General features: G+C 38.3%; 1 protein-coding gene across 1 annotated transcript in view; it reads right to left on the bottom strand.

Moving 5' to 3' along the window:
* Positions 1-19,203, bottom strand: part of LMO3 (LIM domain only 3) — a 57,694-nt gene extending 38,491 nt beyond the window's left edge. Inside the window, exons 1-4 of the mRNA XM_052640615.1 lie at positions 19,019-19,203; positions 18,469-18,602; positions 18,210-18,266; positions 13,864-14,077 (exon numbers count right to left, since the gene is read on the bottom strand). Coding sequence (XP_052496575.1) covers positions 13,864-14,077; positions 18,210-18,266; positions 18,469-18,602; positions 19,019-19,203 — 590 coding nt within the window. The remainder of the gene's footprint in view (positions 1-13,863; positions 14,078-18,209; positions 18,267-18,468; positions 18,603-19,018) is intronic.
* Positions 19,204-21,262: the final 2,059 nt, after the last annotated feature.

The following is a 21,262-nucleotide window of genomic DNA, read 5'->3' as shown; positions in this document are numbered from 1 at the left end:
ATTTATCTGTCCAAACTCTCACTGTGTCCAGAATTGGGGGTTGCTGGGAAGGGAGAGGAACCCTGCCTTATATTAATGTTGCCAGTGGCTATAGTACAGTTGTAGAAAGAGTCCACATACACTGGATATTTCTCATAAAAGCAAACCTTGATTTAATATTAAAAGAACAGCGTCAGGCATAGCAGCCCATGCTTAGTCCCTTTCTTTCAAACAACTACTACATCTCCCTTTTACAACTCTTTTCCCAAGTACTGGTCCTCCCTTCCTTTTATTCACACATATCACTACCAAACAACTTGCAATCAAGCTTAAAAAGCTATTAAAAATAAGAGTGCTCTCCAAATTGGAGGTACATAAACTGCAGGGATCCTTAAGGAATAGCTTTTCTGTTTATTTGATACCTTAGCCTTTACACATTGTCTTCCTAATTTTAGAAATGTACAATGGAATATTTATCAATATCTATTTAAATTGAGGGTGCCCACTTAAACTTCCCCAGGATAAAGGTATATAAACAAAATGTTTTCGAGAACACTGTGAAAAAGAATACCAGTTAAAATATTGGCATTCAACTGTCCTTGTCATCTGGGGAAAAAGATATAAAAGTCAAGACTACAAACGAAACTTAAAGGAAGCTAATATTTTATATATAATTCTACCCTATGGGATATTAAATATAATGCTTTACAAGGTCATAGAACTTTCACAAGCTTGAGTGTGGAGAGCATGGGCATATAAGACATTTTAGAAAACTACCGCCTCAGTTACAAAGAAAATCACATGTTCAGTAATTTCCATCAAAGATTCAAATTCATCTTACTTTATGCAAAATACACTAAAATCTTAATTTAACAACTCATTCCAGATTCCCATAATCTCCACTCTTAAATTATTTTTTTTCCTATATGGCTTCAGGTGCATGTGGTATTTAAGCCTTTCTTCATCTATCTTCTTTGTAGATGAAAAGTAAAAGATCTTATTATGTTACTAGCCTTTCAAATTCCTGATTATTAATCATCCTTAAATCTCATCTTAATCTGTTTCGTTAGTCTTTTTTCTTATCTTTTTTCTTAGTCTCTTTTCTTCTTTTTTCTGTCTTATCTTCGTGTGTGTGTGTGTGTGTGTGTGTGTGTGTGTTCAGTCATGTCAGACTCTCTGTGGCCGCATGGACTGTAGCCCCCCTGGCTCTTCTGTCCATGTAATTTCCAGGCAAGAATACTGGAGTAGGTTGCCATTTCCTACTCCAGGGGATCTTCCCAACCTAGGGATCAAAACTGCGTCTCTTGCATGTCCTGAAATGGTAGGCAGATTCTTTACCACTGGCTCTACCTGGTAGCACCATAACTACCCATAACTCAGCACAATTCTTCCTCTGTAACAGAAGCTTACACTAGAGTGTTGGCCTATGTGTTGATTCTTTCCTTATGGTGTTTCACTGACACTGCCTGAATGGGTTTGCTACTCCTATGTACAGATAGGTAAACTGAGGCTTGGAGAGGTTCAGTAACTTGCCTAGGAAGATACAACAAGGAAGTCACAGAAAAAGGGCAGACATCACATCTGTACTCCTCACCTTGATGCCTCTGAAACCTAGGGATTAGGTCTAACTAGCATCTGGTTTGGGAGAAACTTAGAGAATTAGTAAGAACTAATACACATTTTTCTTTGTATAAAGTAATATCACAGAAGGTAAAAACAGCAGATAAATGAATGCATCCTAACAGTCACATATGACTAACATGCCATTAATGATAGCTGGAGTGGGGTAACACAATGTAGTAGATTAATGAGAAATACCCAGTGAAAGATTTAAAATACACTATATGTGTTCAAATGAAACGCAGAATGAGCTTGTGACTTTATTTTATTATTTTTTCCCCCATCTGTGACTTTAGAAGCACAGTGAAAAACTGAGTTTTAGTGAGAATGAAAGACTCTGCTTACTCCTAAATCAAAAAATTTTTTAAAAAAAATTTTGATCTCCTCAAAATACATAACTTTTTTCTCAGGTCACTGCAGCAATCTACAGTTAATTGAGAAGACAAAGCATTGAACACCTTTAGTGGAATAAGCATGTGATCTCTGTGCTAAAGATGATAGTTAATTTAATAACTATCAGTGACGAGATTATTTCCACACTTAGCAGACTATCAGTCAAGACCAAGTGACTTTTCCTTAAAATCAAGCTCAAACTGGGTGTCTTCCCTGGTGGTCCAGGGGTTAAAGCTTGGCACTTCCACTGCAGGGGATGATAATTAGAGCAAATGTGTTATTTTAAATGTTTTGTACCAGAAATTAATTTCATTAAACAAGACTCAGCTTGACTTTAAAAATAATGGGAAAAGATCACTTTTCAGAGATAGAATAACTGACATTTCTCCTTCAAGAGTAGAAATTGGCAGTCAATGAAAAATCCATATCTTTTTACATAAGTATTCAAAAATATCCATCCCTGGTTGGGGAACTAAGATCCTGCATGCTGCATGGTATGGCCAAAAATCTTTTTTAAAAAAATCAAGCTCAAATTGATTCGTTTTGGAAGGTGAGAATCACCAAGTGATTAGGAATATAGGTCTTTGGCTTAAAGGAGGACAAGATGGCTGTTACAACACATGCCCCACCTACCAAATGGAATAGAAGGGCTGCTAGAGATCGTAACAGGTAAAAAACAAAACAAAACACTTAGGATGTGCAGGATGACAGTAGGAATTAAAGCTTGCAAAGTCATCTGGCCACCACTTCATAGCTTTCTGGAAAGTGTGTTCGAGATTTCTTTGTGCATGAAGTGTAGACAATCACCGCTTTGGAAGCTCACTTGTTCATGCTGTGACTCTCTGTAAGATCAATGGGCAACTTCTTAGCCAACACCCATAATGCATCCTAGCCCATTTTATAAATTTAAATACAGGCTCAAGAACTTTGATTGTATTTACTGCTGAAATTTAACTTTTAATTTTAAAAGTACAGACAGCTGGCACATCCAGATCCCACTCTCACAAATAAGAAGGCATATTAATCTTTTAGTTTGGGAGATGAATGCCTGCCTCTTCTTAATGTGAAATTAAAATTAGTGAGCTGGGGTTAGGTGAGGGGCCAGAAGCATGAGTATAAACAGAACACTTCTGTAACAATTTATCTCATCTCATCAGGAAGGTGATTCAATTGTTTTAAGTAACAATACGTCTTTGATGTATTTCCTCTAAATGCTGGATTTGGAAACACTGACCATAATGAGAGCAAATATGTTATTTTAAATGTTTTGTACCAGAAATTAATTTCATTAAACAAAACTCAGCTTGACTTTAAAAATAATGGAAAAAGATAACTTTTCAGAGATAGAATAACTGACATTTCCCCTTCAAGAGTAGAAACTGGCAGCCTATGAAAAATCCATATCTTTCCAATTTTTATTATGTAAGTATTCAAAAATATCTATTATATTGTGATCAGGGCAGAGTTTAATGACATCTTTGGCCAAGATGTTACCTTCACCCATGTTGTGTTGGCAGCTTTAGCTCATCAATATGAACATTCCTATTGTATTATATAATAAATACTCCAATAACCATATAGTAGACATGTGTAGATGTATCAGTTTCAGCTCAGACATACAACTATAACATCCCTGTGAATTAGCAACAGTCAAATGACCTAAATCTGGGGTCTATTTTGAGACACATACTTCACAACTATTATATAATCACACTGAAGCGAAATAAAAAGACATAAAAAAATACTAGTAAATTATACATTAAAATAATCTCATTCAATTTAGCAGATGAGTTCTGTAATCCCAAATGGGAATTCAGTCTATAACAGCCTGAGTTAGCATCACAGTGGTTCTCAGATGGTACCACTTTCTCACCTGTCATTTAGAAAAGTATAGGGGGCATTCATGGTTGGAACAGTGATACCAGGGTACCACAAAACCACAGTGGCTGCCTCTAATCCTTGCTTCTTCCTCTCTCTCTCTCACTCCAACCACACGAGCATCCTTGATTTTCTTCAAACGCATTAGAAAGTCTTCCACCGCAAGTTCTTCATGCTGACTGGCCCCATGCCCAGAATGTCCTACCTATACATCCCCATGGCGAGCTCCTTCACTTTCTTTAGGTCTTTATTCAAGTCACCCTCTCAACAAACTGTGCCTGTCTACCCTGTTTAATTTTTCAAATCCTTATCTCCTCCCCACCACATTCACACAGGCATCATCATTCATAAATACAAATTCTGCAAACCTCTTCAGTTCAGTTCAGTCGCTCAGTCGCATCTGACTCTTTGCGACCCCATGGACTGCAGCACACCAGGCTTCCCTATCCATCACCAACTCCTGCAGCTTGCTCAAACTCTTACACTACTCCATTTTTCCTGTGCATTTATTATCTTCCTAATGTACTCAATACTTATTTTGTTGATTATCTGCTTTCCCAACTAGAATATAATCTCTACACAGGAAGGAGTTATTTCTGTGGTTTACTCCGCCTTGTGTCTGACAGCTTTGTACAGTACCTAGAGTATGTGCTCCGTCGTGTCTGACTCTGTGTGAGCCCACGGACTGTAGCCTGCCAGGCTCCTCGGTCCACAGAATTTTCTCAGCAAGAATACTGGAATGGGTTGCTATTTCCTCCTCTAGGGGATCTTCCTGACCCAGGACTGAACCTTCATCTCCTGCATTGGCAGGCAGATTCTTTACCACTAGTGCCACCTGGGAAGCCCCACCTAGAGTGTACAGGATAATAGTTGTTCAGTGGGAAAATGGGGACCTATGATGCTAAGTGTTTTGCCATCTGTTGATAACTTACCAGTATCTGCAGTGAGAGCCGCATGATACAAACAGCATGAAAGTTACAAGGCTAACTCTATCTTTCTCTGCATCTGAAACTTAACTATGAAGCTTGAATCTCAGTTTTTATAAAAGGACTACTGGCTTACCAAAGGATTTTCACAGAGCACAATTTTTACTTATTATTTATAACATCCCCCCTGAATTTTTTTTCTACTCATTCCTAATTATACCTCTTCTCATTCTCTGTACTGGTTCCATGTGATAGAACCACACTAAAACTCCTCCTATCTTTTCCTTAGTTATTTAACAATGGTGAGTACATCAGCTGTAAAAAAAAAATATTGAAAAATAATTTGCCATTAAGTGCTTCCCAAATTTCCCAGACTATCTTATTCTTTACATAGTAAAATATTAATAGTTTTGTATTTATGTATTATACAAAATCAATTAGAAATATAAAGTTATATATTCATTATTTATAGAAATGAAATATTGGCACTCAAATATTTGTTAAGCAACTAAATGGCTTCATTTTCACACTGTTAGATACAGCAAAACATGTAATCATAAATACAAACATGTAATCATAATTACAAACCCCAATCCTATTCACTCAGTAAGGACATGTTGTCAAAAGAAGGGGTTCTTATAGCTTAGAACCTTTTTCATTTTTTTTCCCTAATAAATGGTCACAGAAAATACTAGTTGCTAAATTTTTAGGCAATTCAGTAACATTATTTCTTTTTATCTCCCAAAACACAGACATCCCTCAATGGATAGTCATATGTAATACTTATAGGCTTTAAAATTATGTTCATAGTATAGTACAGTTGAACTTCTCACCCGTAAAACTAAATAAACCTGCCAATTGAAACTACTACTCATTTTTAGTGTTAGAAGTTATGATCATTTTTTTATTCACCTCTCTACTCCCATCCCTTCCACTCAAGCAAAGGAACACTCATCTTAGAAAATGAAGTGAAAGTGTTAATTGCTCAGTCATGTCCAACTCTTTGTGCCCCCATGGACTGTAGCCTGCCACGCTCCTCTGTCCATGGAATTCTCCAGGTAGGAATACTGGAGTGGGTTGCCATTGCTTTCTCCAGGGGGTCTTCCTGACCCAGAAATAGAACCTGTGTCTGCTGCACTGCAGGCAGTCTCTTTACAGTCTAAGTCACCTGTGTCTAATATGCAGCTGTTGGTCAGAATGTGTTTTTATGGGATCGTTGATAAAAACAAAGTAAGCATCATGCTCAATGCCATAAGGTATTTTGTGAACAGTCTTGACTCAACTTTTTTGGTGAAATGTGAGCAATCTATCAAAGGGTACTATTTAAGAGATTTCAAAATCTTTTAAAACAAAGAAGAGAATAAAATATTTTCAATAATGACATGTACCTCTGCTATTAATAGAATTGCTAGAATAAAAACATGGCATTGTTTTAAAAGTTTTCTGAAATCAGAATAAACTGCTGCTAAGTCGCGTCAGTCGTGTCTGACTCTGTGCGACCCCATAGATGGCAGCCCACCCGGCTCCCCTGTCCTTGGGATTCTCCAGGCAAGAACACTGGAGTGGGTTGCCATTTCCTTCTCCAATGCATGAAAGTGAAAAGTGAAAGTGAAGTCGCTCAGTCGTGTCCAACTCTTAGCGACCCCATGGACTGCAGCCTACCAGGCTCCTCCATCCATGGGATTTTCCAGACAAGAGTACTGGAGTGGGGTGCCACTGCCTTCTCCGCAGAATAAACTAGTGATGTCTAAAACTTCTTTTTGCTCTTGAAGTTGCCTGTTGGGATCTCACAGTGTGAGATGGGAATTTATTTTTTCTTGGCGGTATTTAGATAATTATTACATGTTATCATTAGCACATTTTATGATCTCTGCCCCATTACTAATCCATGTCATATTGGATATTTATGTTTACTAAAACTGATTTTGTTTTTATTAATAGGATAGGTTTACTTTAGGCAATGCTTTACTGCATTAGTAATAACAATTTTACTTAAATATGGCTTTGGTGTACTCCTATGCAAATAATCTTTGAAATCCTAAGAGTCTTTTATTTTCCCAGTAGCCCAGTTGGAGAGTTTTTAATATTACATTGAATCATAACAAAACATGCTGGTTAGAGTCTAACTTAATACATGCAGCTTCATGTTAATTTTCCAACTTCAAATCAGAGATCTAACTATTCCAACATGACTATCTCAAGTGTGATTTTTGTTTTCAACTAATAAAGTCCACAGCTAGAGATTTTTGCATCATAAAAACCCAAAACTATGGAGTAAAAGAATTCAGCAAAAGAAATGGGATCTTTATATAACTAAAAAAAATTCGTTGAGAAGAAAAATATCTATCAAGAAGTTTTGATGGTATAAAGCAGAAGGCAAAAATGGTGCAGGTGAATGCCCAAGTGACTGATGTGGGATTTATCATAACTATGTCTGTAATACAGCAAACATGCTTGATGAATATAATAAAAGGGTATGCTTAGGTCCGAAGTTCTTGAGGGAAGAGTTATCCATTTACATGGATAATAAGGGGGAGAAAACCTCAATAAGCAAAAGAAATCACTTTAAAGTAAGAAACAAAACTAAATGTCACATTTCTTGCTTCACAATGGAACTTCTACTTCAAAATAAATTTCTTATAAATACCCTCGAGAAGGGGAACATACGGTTAATCATCAAAGCAAGTATGTTACGATGGTAGAGACGGAAATGAAGCAGACAGTATCAAACTCCACTGGAGCTGAGACAAACAGAATTGGGTGATAAAAATCACAAGGGAATAAAGTTAGGCCTTCTGCAGTATTATAAAACTTGTCTTTCCTCTTAGAATGGTGAACACTCTGTAGGAATAAGTCAGAGCTATGGTTTACAATACTAAGGAATTAGCTGGCATCAAGTATCTGAATTTTACAAGTTTCAAAGCCTGCCAAAGTATGGTGATCTGGTAAAAGTCAATTATGACCAAAGTCGGTGCACATTCCAAGGTTGTGTAGATTCTAACATCTGTATGTGCAGCGTGCATACGCACCCTACATCTCTTTAGGTGCTGCCAAAGGGAAATGCTGTGAATCAGGAGGAATAATTGCTTGTATAAGCTGATTAAAAAATTAAACAGGAGAAAAATGCCTTTTTAAAGAAATGTGGCTAACGTGAATTCTGTTTTAAAAGCTATCTGGTTGATTGAGAGAGTATTGCTATTTTTATTTTTACTTTCCTTGTTTTCAAGATCTTGTCCTACATTTACAATCTACATATTTTAACATTTATGGATAAAAGTGAGAAATGTTAATTTCTTTTTGGAAGATAGGATGAGGTTACAATGTATAATTTTGAATGATAAAAGTCATTCTCATAGGAACTGGTAAATGTTTTCAAAGCAAATGGTAAAATAAGATTTCAATGACTCACAATATAATGAAAAAAAATACAGTGGTCGTTTAGGTTGGTTCAATTCTTCTTTAAAGCTACATAATTTTTATGTGAGGCAGAAAACTGAACTACATAATGCATTTCTACAATGCATATATTCATCAAAGCCATTTACAAAATTATTACTTTCAGCATATTTTAAACTGATTCCTTAATAAATTATGTTTATGCAGTCAAAACAGCATTAACATTTACTATTAGTCACTTAATGGAAGTTAATGGTGAGCTTATAAATGAAGTGCTGCCTTACTTTGATACACTTAAAGAGCAACCAAAAATAAGAGATTCTTTCCCAGAGCTCTATGTATTTATAAAGTGCAAAATAAGCAATTTTAGCAATTCTCTAATGTAGTTCTTCCATGTGTATTTAATCCTAAATATACTTGTAGAAACAGAATATTTTTCTGCTAAGTCAGGTATGTCTAACTTATCCATTTTATGTTTAAAAACTATCCTGATTGAAGTATTCCATGCTTTATGAAAAGATAAAAAACAGTAAAGACATAGAAACAGTGTGAAGTATTTTATTTTTAATATTCTTAGTGGAGGTTATTTTCAGTGACAATATCTCAAGTCTATAAAACAAAGCAAAAGGCACAAAACTAGAATAATTAAGTACTCATTCCCTGAAAATGAGTATATTACAGAATTAAGGACAGATAAATTTATAAATAAGAAATTCTCTATGTAGATGGGATATCTTTAACAGAGATTGTTGCAGAGAGATTGTTGCTCAGGAATTCTAGTGTGGGTCTACCAATTTTTCTCTAAAGCAAGGGGTGTTCTCCCAAAGTATTGCACAAAATTATCCCTCTTGATTTGTGCTGGTCCATGAATGATAGATATATACTATAAAATGTTTGAAATAGAATGCAATAATGCTTTTCTATAATAAACAGAAAAATAAACTTAAAATTATAATATTTTATAAAGCTGTAAATAAAGCAAGATAATTTGCAGGAAATATAGCAGTATTTTTAAAAGACCCAAGTCTAGAGTCTAAGTTATTAACACTTAGCAAAATATCTCAAAATACAAAGATTAGCTTAGACATTTAAATATGATAAAGTTATGACCATAATAAAATGTTAAGAAAGCTCAAATGAAAAAAAAATTATTTGGGAGGAGCGTCATTCCATATATAAGATTAGTTTTTTTGGAATTTAAAACAATAAAATATTTCAAATAATAATAATGTACTGCTCTCCAACTGCCTAATATCTAAAGAGGACGAAGCAGGAAAAACAGAATGAATGTCAGTTAGCATTAAAAAAGAATCTGTGCAGTGAACTGTCAGATAAAATAATATTAATAATATATTCATATTTACTTTTAAGGCCATAATTATCTACTAACATAAATTTAATCTCATAAAAATTTATTTAGAAGCTCCAGTTTTGATCAGTGTGAAATAAAGTTATAGCTAGGCTAATGTTCTATGTAGCATTTAATTTTAATTTTCTATTGTAAAAATCATACTATTACATTGAAGCACTAAAATAGGCAATCAGCATCACAGTTTCAAATCCTTTTTGTTAACTGGTAGCTGTGGTGGAGCATGAAGCATCACTTTCTCCCAGTACTTTCATTTTAAACAAATCATCTTCATGTATAAAAATAGCAAACTGCATTATCTTTTATACAAGATGTTTTCTGTTTCTTGTGTAGAAAAAGCTATATGTAGCTTTCCCTATAGCTTTGAGTACATTCTCTGGTAAAACATCATTCACAGAGACGCAAGATACAGTCTTCATCACCTTGATGCTTAAAATACACCACAAGCAAGCAAACGCAGGCTTAAATTTAAAAACTGGCAAAAATGACCCAAAAGCTTAAGTGTAAGTGCTAATATTCTACACTGCCTCCAAGTTGAGAAGTAAAGTAGTATGGTTTATCTTGTGGTTGTGACTTCATGAAATTTGATATAAAATCTTAATTCTAAAACTGATGATATATTAACTACTTTATTCATACGTACCAGACAAATCAGAATGAAAGATAGTTTAGTAGTAACTATAGTCCTGTAAACATCATTACTAAACCTTGGCTAGTTTTACATAGTAATTGCTAATTTACTTTATGCATTCTTTAGTTCAAGGCACAAAAATGCTTCCATGTCTACTTTATCATAAACAACTTAAAAAAAAAAAAACTAACTGTACTGGATATATTTTTACCAGATACATTGTTAGGTCTTGGCATATAAATATCAGTGGGCAGAGTGACTTCATAGTTTAAGTCAGAAAGCGTTAATAGAGGAATTTTTAAAATGTCAATGTTTCTGTTCCTATTTCTAATTAGTTTCTGAGGATGGCGACCAATCATTTACAAACTGACAAATTCCCTCTCATCAGACACGTTTATCTTACATTCTACAGAAAAAATAAAAAATACTATATCAGCCCTGTTATGGTAAGGGAACTGTCAAGATTTGAAACTTAGTAATAAACTGTAAAAATGTTTTCTTTTTCTTAAATACAGCTAAATGTGCCTCAAAGAAGAAAAAATTACTGCAATAACAGTTTCCAACACCCTAAAGAAAATATCTTATGATTTAAATTCTTATATTTATCATATAAAGAACTTGTAAAAACCTGTCATCACCACCTCTACTCAGAATAAGGCAAAATATTAATAAAATGTAAGAACTTCAAGATTCACTGTTCAGCAATAAAAGTGCTTTTTGTGTTCTCTTTTGGAAGGAGAAGTTAACTAGGAAGTTAAATAAACTTGGCGAAAAGTATTTCACTCTTCTGTAGATGTGAAAAATTATCTGGCCCAAGATAATATTTATAATCTATAATTTACTGGTGCAGGTAAGCTACTTTTGTCTTTATCCTTTCCCACATTCTTACTTAGATGCCTGGAAAGTTAGACCGAGAAATACAAACTGTAAAGTATGTATGGCTCGTTTGTACCTCAAAGATATCACATAATATCCAAAAATCAATCTAAACTACTTTTTAATAGGATTTAAATGGTTAAGCAGTGGTTGTGCAAAATACAAGAAAGCAATGTGCTGAACACAGAAGGAAATGAGAAGAGTTATTTTCAAAGCTCAGGAAAACAGCCATAGAATATTACTTGTTCACTGATCATATTGCAGATTTTACGTAATTAATAAATAGATAGTAACAATTTGAGGTGCACTTCCCTTTTTCCCTTAGTTAATTTTTGTCTAACTTAAAATCATGTCTCTCACACAGCAGGCATAAGCATTTTGAATGCCTGTTTATACAGACTCGAAGAAATTAATTTGTACATAAAATCTGCTTGAACGTCTTCATCTATTTGACATACAGAATCAGATTATTTTAATTTGCCAATCAGAGACGTATGCTTTTAAACAGACAGAATTTCACTGTGCTATGCACTTTCCACATAAAACTAATACCACATCTGCGGCATAATCTATAACACATAACACGGCGTTTTACACCCATTCCATTTACCCATTTCACTTCTGCAGTTTTTAAGTGTTGACGAACTACTTCTTGCCAAAGAAGCCATGTTATATACAACAAAACCTTCGGTTTAAATAAGGGATAAGCTTGTTGTTAACAACTTAGTTTGAAATGTTAACAACCCTTAGGCTGTTAACATAACAACTGGCCATTAATGCTGTAATGACTAATTTGAGAGGAAATTGCACTCTGAGAAATGAATATATTGGCAATCTGGACCAGGGTTTAAATTTGAAAGAGTTAAGATTAAAGAAAAAAATGTAAAGATTAAAAGTTTGAGCTTATCAGAAATCAACTAAAAGTTGTATCACACAAAGCAGCAAATAGACTCTTTTAGAGATAAAGATTTCTGAGATTAAAAACTATTTTGATAAATTCCCTTCAACAACACACTTACTTGAGACTATCAAATATCAGTTGAACAACTTATTTTTACTACCATAAGGAAGACGAAGATAATACAAGATTACTTTCTCTGCTCTCGACTTTGTTGACAACTGCAAAAGAGTTTCACTCAGGACACAGGTATTTCATTGGCAAATTTGTATTTTCGAGTTAAAAATAGCCAGAGATTTCAAAAGACTCTAAATTTGACTCAATTTTTGTCTTTATTGCATATTAGAACACTTTAATCTTGCCTAGACTATATAAACTCCTTGTTTTCGAAAGTGTTTTTACACGAATCCACTGGAGATTCTGCAGTGGTAAACAAAAGTCAAAGACAGAATCCAAAAGCTTGTGGCTATTGGAAAGCAAGATAAAGCAAAACTAGGAAGCAATGTCAAGTCGCTAAAAGCAAATACACTCTGTGCAGAAATCAGGCTCTAATTCACAAAGAGCAGAAGAGAATTTTTTATTTGCAAGAGGAAAGTTCCAAGACTGCAGAGTCTACAAGAATTCATGGAATAGCTTAATTCTAATGATTAGTTGCAGTAGTTAGAGAACTCCTTCCCTAAAGCCACTTCCTATTTCCATGGCTGGGACCTTACATGTATTTTGTGCCCTTGGGACACAGAGAAGTGGCAGCAAGTGGTCATAATTAGTCAGGGGGCTGTCAGATGAAGCAGTCCTAAGAGGGGAGAGAGTAGAATCTGATAAACAGTACCAGGCTCACCCTCTTGTAACGACCATTCATCAAACAATATGTTCTTCTATATAGAAACTGAATTGGACTGAAAATAACTGAATTATATATGAAGCAGCACCAAATTCCCTAGAAAACCCCTCCTGAAATGACCAGGAGTTACTGCTGATTGATAAATTTTGTGTCATAAGAGAAAAAAATTCAAAATAAATCACTTAATGTCAGACTAGAAAAAGTGATTAATTGTATCAAATATGAAAACCCAAATGATGCCATATATCATTTCTCTAATTTGATAGATCCTACTTTATTAATATAAGTAATTTGCAGCTGAATGAAGTCACAAAGTCCCCTGAAAAGCAAAATAATTTTTCTTAAACGTAAGTCCATGTGTAGAGTACTAAATGCTAGAAGATTAACCTGCTTCATAGCTTCAGAAGCAAGAACAGCTGCGTTGTCCTGAAACTGTTCAGATGTTTATAGGTTGGAGAGTGGCTATCATTTCCCTATAATGATGGAGGTCTTTACTTTGTTGTTTTCCATAAAGCTACTGCAAGTCTTGAGGCAGACGAACATTCAAATGCTATCTTTGCGAAGATCACTTGGAACGCCCTGGGGTTTGCGAGCAGGGGGAGGTATATTCACACTTGGAGGAAGTTTTCAACATTCTACTAAAGATCCTTCTAATAAATACCAGATAAGAGTTTCAAACCAACTTTCTCTGACAAATCTGAAACAGAAAGATCACGGAATCACTTTGTGCTATGCTCAGCCCGACCCTGTCACTTTCCTGCTAAAAAAACTTGTATGCTGATTCATACCGAACACCTTGACATGAACTGGAGGTTGGTTCACTTATCCCCAGGTAGGAGCATCAGGCAAGGCAAACAGAAAGACTTTGAGATACTGTGTTTTCCTGACCATGACTCAAGCCCTCGTTTGTGCCACAGACATAGTGCGCTGAAGGCTGCCAGGTGGACATCTTTCAGGAATAGAAGCTGGCAGGAAAGACACAAAACGCACAAGTACACTTACAGAAGTATTTTAAAAGGAATCCAGTGATCACTGGTGTGCAAGGCGAATTCCTACCTCAGATAGTCTCTGCGACAAAGGATAAGGTTAGCTTTTGTGTACAGGGTAGAACCCACTTCTCCCAAACGGCAGTCACAGCAGGCACACTTCAGGCAGTCCTCATGCCAGTATTTGTCCAATGCCTTTAGCAGATACCGGTCCTTGATCTTTCGGTTGCAGCCAGCACAACCTTTCGGCTTGGTGTCTGGCTGGACTGAGAGCATTTGTATACCTAAAGGAAGACAAGAACAAAAAAGAGAGCTGAGACTCCAAAAATGAAGAGGTGTCCGAAGACCTCCATTAAGTTAAACATTTCTGATTGCCATTTTCAAGGAGTGTTAGACTTTCGGCTTCCCTGGTGGCTCAGATGGCAAAATTACCTGCCCATAATGTAGGAGACCTGGGTTCAATCCCTGGGTTGGGAAGATCCCCTGGAGAACAGAATGGCTACCCATTCCAGTACTCTTGCCTGGAGAATCCCATGGTCAGTGGAGCCTGGCTGAATGACTAACATATGACTGAGTGGCTAACATATGAATATACAGAAATTGAAATAAATTTTGAAAAGAAAGAGGTTCAAACTTTGTTAAGTGTCTTTGTTAAATCATTCATGAAATTACACCTATAAAGTAGCAAAAACAATCAACTCATCTTATACCTGGTAAGATGATATCATCTACATGAACTAATAGTAAATAATTTTCTATTGGTACAGTTTTCTACATAGGGAAGTTCCTTTCAGGAGAAAATAGGAGTCAATGGTTAACAATCTAGAAAAAAGCTATTTAACAGACTAATCTGTATACACACTGTAGGAGTCAAGAATGAGTTGGTGGAAGGAAAGTTCATTTTTATGGGATACACTAACCTCACTTAGCAGTAGAGATGTTTATACTTAAGCCTAAGTACAGTCACCCAAAAAGTTCACCAATCCTATAATACTTATTTACATCCAAATACTTCCCTCTATGTCCTTGATATTTCCAAGCATTCATTATGTTAAAAATTTTCAAAATGCATTGACACTCACAAGCATTGGTCCATGCATCTCTTAGTGGCAGATCATCTAACTATAGGCTATATACTTTTATATAAAATTAAACTATAGGATTAAGTAATTTATTATCATAAACATGCACTTATTTTATAAAGCAAAGAAAAAACAACAGAAGACAAAGTTTCAATATATATAAAGTTACACAAACATCCACAGGCAAATATATATTATATACATATATTACACACTACACACATGCTAGACTAGACACAGGGACATTTATACATTTTAGAGACATATTTCCATATCATAAATAAGGAGATGAATTGAATTCTCTGGTTAATACAACTTGATTGAATTTTTTTTTTCAGTGAAGGGATATTTGCCTTCTAGTTTCTTCTTTCCTAAATGTCAAACACTCAGTTTTTCAAAAAGCTGAACAAATTATTCACAGTTGCATACGTATCAACGCATTTTAAGTACTCTAAACTACTGATTCCAATTTCTTTTATTTTACAAATTATGATAGTGTGAGAGGTTCAGGGACTGGCTCAAAGCGGAATGACAGTTCAGCTCAAACTTGATGGCCTTCTTACAATCCAGAGATACCACTGCTATATTATGCCTCCTCTGTTAGTCAGAAAGTTTTAAACTTGGACACAGAAGGACACAAAACACTAAATGTGTCTGCAATTGAAACAGTATCAAGAAAGAAATACCAAGCCTTAATCTAGAGCATTATCGGTGTGCTCCCTGCTCCCAAACAGCTAAACCTTTCTCGGTTTCCTCTGATGCCTGATGATAAAGCCTTTACCTTTATTATCTTCACTATCTTTTTCTTTTTTAATCACACTAAGAGACAACAAGACACCATACCCTCACAGCAGAATAACTTTTCTAACTATAAATGATACATGCATTTCACATAATAGCGTTATGATGTTGAATTTCCATTAGAAAATAGCTTCTCTGGTTGAGTGATGGAGCAGGGACCAGCAGCTAGGCATCAGAGTAGCTGCTTTTTCTGCATGGGATGCACAGCCGTGGTCCTCGGATCTGCAGATTAGTAGCTGGATTTATACAGAGGAGCAGGTGGTATTCCTATAGCCAGCTTTCTATTCCTTTCTTTGAAGGAGCTCGGGGTCTAGTGTAGATTAATCATAACCCTTGATAGTGCTGCTAAATCTCACTCTCTAGAACTTCTAATAAATGAAGTTTCTTTGATCACAACTAGTTAACCGTCTTCTTGCAAGGTTCCACAAGGAATGAATCCCATTAATTACAGTACAGAACATACCTAAGTGCCTCTTAACCGTCGTCCTGGGGGAAGGTAAAACTGTGATATACTAAATGACAGCCTGGATTTCATGACTGAGCACACCGAGAGGTATGTTTAAAGCAGCTAGTCTAATTACCCAATTTATAAGGCTATTGTTTTTTTCATATCATCAAGCTGAAAATGTTTTGACCCAAATCCTTCTTAGTTGTAGCTAAGCTCTGTTTCTCTGAGCTGTGTTCTCATCACCAAGCGTGGAAGGTCAACTATCTTTATTCACGATGCTTTGCGAACAAGACAGGAGATACCAACATTTGGCACAAGCAACACCACCCTGCTTGTCCTCACAAAATGTTTTTGTTGGGCTGACATTTTAATTTAGCACTCAGAGGCCAATTAATATTTGAAACTCTTACAGAATTCTGTTTGGCCTTGGGCATAGAAGGAGTTTTTGAGATTTTTACACTCCATCCTGGTACCTTCGTGTCGAAAACAACATCACGTTACTCTTGAAAAGGAAATCATTTTCGATACTCTGCAAGTTAACAGTTGTGGAAAAAAATGACTATTTTGCAGTCACCATGTTACCCTGTACCAAACAGGCATAAACCAGCCGGCAGCTTCCCTTCAGGATCCGGCAGAACGCGTCTGGCTAAGAGTTATGTGTTCAGAGCTGAGAAACATTTTGCAAGTTGCTTATAGCACATCAGGACCCATAACTAGTTTTAGATTGGCATGTAAATTGTTCTGAGAGAAATTCTTATTGCCTCTGAGACCTTGCCATTCTGAGTTATTTGACAGTTTAAGGGAAATCATAATTTTTAAAAAAGACATAAATAATAGCCTGTGCAGTGTGGTGTGCAGAAATAAGTAGAACCATTTCATTTAAACTCTGGTGAGCTTTTAATTGCCTGGATTGCATTGTGAGGCAGCCTAACGCTTGATTAACTCCATTATGTCCCCTTGTTCTGTGCCATTCATCCGCGCAGTCTCAGCTTCAGTAGTTAACACAACAAAGTAACCACAACTCCACAACACGCTGGGGTTAAAAAAAAAATCATAATAAAAGATCTGCAGCACTTAGACCCAGTCTTCTATATTTTTGGACTGACTACACCGCAGTGAGTGGAAAACATTTTGTCCCCGTCGGAAGATGCACAGAGATCAATTTGGGAAAAGGAGCGGGAAGGGGGAATCCATTAAAGGGGGTTGGCAGCATTGAGGTGCCTCAGGAAGATTCGAAAATGGGAATGCAGGTTCTGCAGCTGGGAGCAGTGACACAGATTAAAAGAATTTGGCCAACACCGGCCATTCGATTGCCAAGAGGTACCAAACAAAAGATTTTCTCTCCTCCTGCCCATCTTCATCCTCTCCCCAGCCCCGGCCCCGACTGGAGAACTGGATTGGGCCTAAAAGCTTGTTTCTCTCTGTTCACTGGCCAGAGCGTCCCTACAGGCTGTAACCCCCTAAGGGACAACAATGCAAATAGATGTCCCCAGATCTCAGGAGCTGGAGCTGCTTAACTCTGTTCTGCCCCTTCAACTCCCAACCCTCCCCTCCCCATCCTTCCACCACCACCCCCCTCCCCTTTTTGAGCAATGGAGCTGGGAACCAATTTGATTCCCTTTTTCTCCAATGCAGCTGCAAGGCTCAGAGATACTGACATTTTTCCACTCTTATCAGTTTAATTACAGTTACCATGGCAGCAAAGTGCTAGTGCTTGGCAAAGGCCAACAAGAGATTTGCAAGACTGGGTTCAATTTTGATGCAGCTCACATGCAAAATAAAAAAAAAAAAAATAAGAAACATACATACACTCTAACAAAGAATCCCTTGAGGAGTTTATGTTCCAGCCTTTTGTGGTAGTGTCTCTGCCGCCACACAAGGATGCTTTGCAAAGAATGTAGCAGTTATTTGTTGCACCTAGCAAGATTAATTGGTTTAAGCAGCCGTCTTTCAAAGCAGTTACAAACAATAATATTTCAGATCTTTTCCAAGAGACACAAAAGCCGCGGAAGGGCAAGAAGGCTTTGGAGCAGCAGAGAGTGCCGAGCGCCGGCAAAGTGCATCTATGATAGATTGTAACCTTACCAAAACTTTTCTCCTTTTTCTGCATGAGTTGACTGAGGCGTGCCTGAGTTGCCGCAGCTTCGCATGGAGCACCCAGCCCAGAGATAGAAGTGGAAGGGGGTTTCCCTCCGATTTAGCTCAAGTGCGGACCCGGTGCGCAGCCTACACCCGCCGAGGACCGACTATTGTGAAGCCCACTTTGGGAGCGGGTCGGAGCGGGCGGCGAGCGTGTGGGGGTGGGGGAAGGGATGAGGGCGGCCAGACGAGATGCGGTGCACACCCAGAGCCCCTCGCCGGGTGGCGGCGTACAAAATGATGGCGAATGACAAAGCCACAAGCTTCCCTAACTCTGCCCGTAATCCCAAATCCCAGCGGCCCCTTTTAGCTTCGTGGTAACAAATGGATTTGATTAAACTGTCACATGCAGCGTTAGCATAGCATATCATGTTCAATATGAAAAAGATCATAAATCTGACTTGTATTTCATAACAGCAATCTGGGTAGCCCCCGTAAAATAAAACTGCCGCAGCAGTTTGAATTTCCATCGATTAGGACAGGGGCACCTTGCTCCAAGGATCCCCTCTCTTCTCGACACTTCTTCCCAACCTCCCCCTACACCACTCCCTCCCTCCCCCCAGACATTCACTTTTCCATCTGGTAGGAACAGTATTTTTGTTACAATGGTACAGTGGACTGGAGGCAGAAGTGGCCTCAGGAACCCAAAGATGGTCATTTCAATTCACGGGGGAGGGAGGTGATGAATTTCAGAAACTAAGGTCAAAGGGTGGGGGGGTATCCGGAACCCACCTAAGATTGAATTCCCTTCCTACGGGCCGGGCCAGGGCAAGCATCTCCTCTCAAACTCTCCCAGCCTCTGTCTCCCCGGGTGTCGGGGGACTGGGGTTGGGGGTGTAAATGCCGCAGTTGCTCGGGAACTTTGACTATTATCCACTCGAGTCGTAGTTGAGACGTTCCGCGCCGCAGCCGCTCGGCTCTCCCCGCCTTCCAGCCCCATCTTCCGCCCGCATCTATTTCATGTCTCATCATAAAAATAATGAAGCCTCACATGATTTAAACAAAACCGTCTCAGCAGAGCTGCAGCCCGAGTGAAAGTTGCAGTGCGGAGCCGGGCTGCAGCTCCAGTTTATGCCTCATTAGGAGAGGCTGGGGAAGAAAAAAAAAAAAAAAAAAACCACATCCGCACACGCACGCGCGCACCCGCAGACACACACACACAACCACAAATAAGCCGCCGCGTGTGCATCCAGTTGCTGCACTTACCTTCTCAATTAAGCGATACAGGGGGAGGCCGTTCAGAAAGCACAGTGGCTGCTTTGTAGCTCTTCTCCTTGGGAAAGGTCAAAAAGAAGCATTGTTTGAAAAAAAAAAAAAAAGGAGGGGGAGGGAGGAATCTTTTTTTTTTTTTTAAGTTTAAAATAATGAGGTCCTCCAGGATCCGCCGAGCAATGGTGTTGACCGCATCTGAGCCACAGGTGTCCTCCTTTTAGGCAACTGCAGTCCGAAGCTGTCTCTCTCTTTCTGTCCTGGCTCAACACAACTTACCCCGGCAGCACGCGAGGAGCCGAGCTGAAGCAGCCCCGGCTTTCAGCTGCAAAATGCAATCCCTTCCCAGCCAGACCTAATACAGCCCAGGAAAAGGTCACTCAGTTATTACTGAGCCGGCGGAGCCCAGGCAGCGCTTGTCAAGACCACAGAGAAGCAGCTCCCTTCCGATTTAAGACTATTTACCTCTCGCCCCCACCCCTCCCCTCTCCTCTCCCTTTCCTTCTCTCCCTCCCTCTCTCGCTGGCTCCCTCGCTCGCTCTCGGGTGCCTGTTCTGCAGCTCAGTCAAGTAACAGCCGCCCTCGGAAAGTGCAAAGCAGCCACAAGACAGATCGGGCTTTGTTGCTAATTTCCCAGGGTGAAAATTTACAAGCCTGCGAGTTGCAGTCAGCATCACCCCACGCATATGCTGCTCGCCAACGCTGAGGACGACCCACCCCCCCCTCCAACACCCCCTCCCGGGGCGCACAGAATGTGACCTCGGCTGGAGTCGACTTGGAGGGGTTGTGGGGAGGAGGACAGACCCTACCTCCTGGTCCCGTCCAAAAGAAGTCCTGCGACAGAGCTCCGGAGGCAAAGGGTAGGGATCCTAAAATAACCGGGGCATTTTTGGAATAGGTGGCCACGTTGAAAGCAAACTGTCTTCCAAAGCCAGTTCTGAAGCTGCCAATTATGGAAATTAAAATAAAAGCCAGGGAATCAAACTGCTAGCAGAATACACTGGGAGAGCGCGCAACCCTCCCCTTGGAGAAACGTCTGGGGGTGGCTGCAGTCGCCCGGTTCTCTGACTTCTGTTCATGAAAGTCGCTCCAAAGTCGCTGCTCCGCAGGGCAGGTCTGCCACACAAGCCGGGTCCAGAGATGCCACGATCCCCTCTCTTCCTGTGGCCCAAGAACCAAACTGTGAACTTGTTCCGCCGTAACTGATACTGAACCCCTTTCCACCCTCACGGAACACTTCCTGCAATTACTTGAATTCCTCACAATTTAAAACTCACACAGTAGAATGAAAAACACCCAAGAGCACCTAGAAACTTGATTTTAGACTAACTTGGTCAAAAAAGTGTCTTCAGCATCACTGCCTGGTCTTCATAGACTGGTTTTAGAGGCCTGGAAAGATTTCTTTTTCTTCTTGAAAAAGGTCCCCTTCTTCCCCAGCCTCCTCTTCTCTTAACTTTACTTTGCATGCCAGCTTTAAAATATCTTATATATTTTTCTAAGTTTTCCAACTTCAAAGTCATCCTTTTTTTTTTTTTTTTTTGGCAGCTATCCTAGCATCCCCACCAGATTTTAAAAAGCCCTGTCAAAGGTCAAGCTTAAAAATAGCCCAGATTTGAATGACACTGACTGAAATGTTTTAAGGGCCAAGAAAGACTCAATTGTTGAACTCCACAAAACTTTTTTTTTCTTCTCAGCACCATCAGTTTTAATCTAGTTCTAGCTTGAAAAACAATCAATGCATCCCCCACCCCGTAAATATTCAGGCTAAATTATGCTTCCCTTCATAGAGA

The sequence above is a fragment of the Budorcas taxicolor genome, chromosome 5 (genome assembly GCF_023091745.1).
Source record: "Budorcas taxicolor isolate Tak-1 chromosome 5, Takin1.1, whole genome shotgun sequence".
NCBI classification, from domain to species: domain Eukaryota; kingdom Metazoa; phylum Chordata; class Mammalia; order Artiodactyla; family Bovidae; genus Budorcas; species Budorcas taxicolor.
The sequence above is the reverse complement of the archived record's forward strand: the minus strand, read 5'-3'. Positions and strand labels throughout refer to the sequence as shown.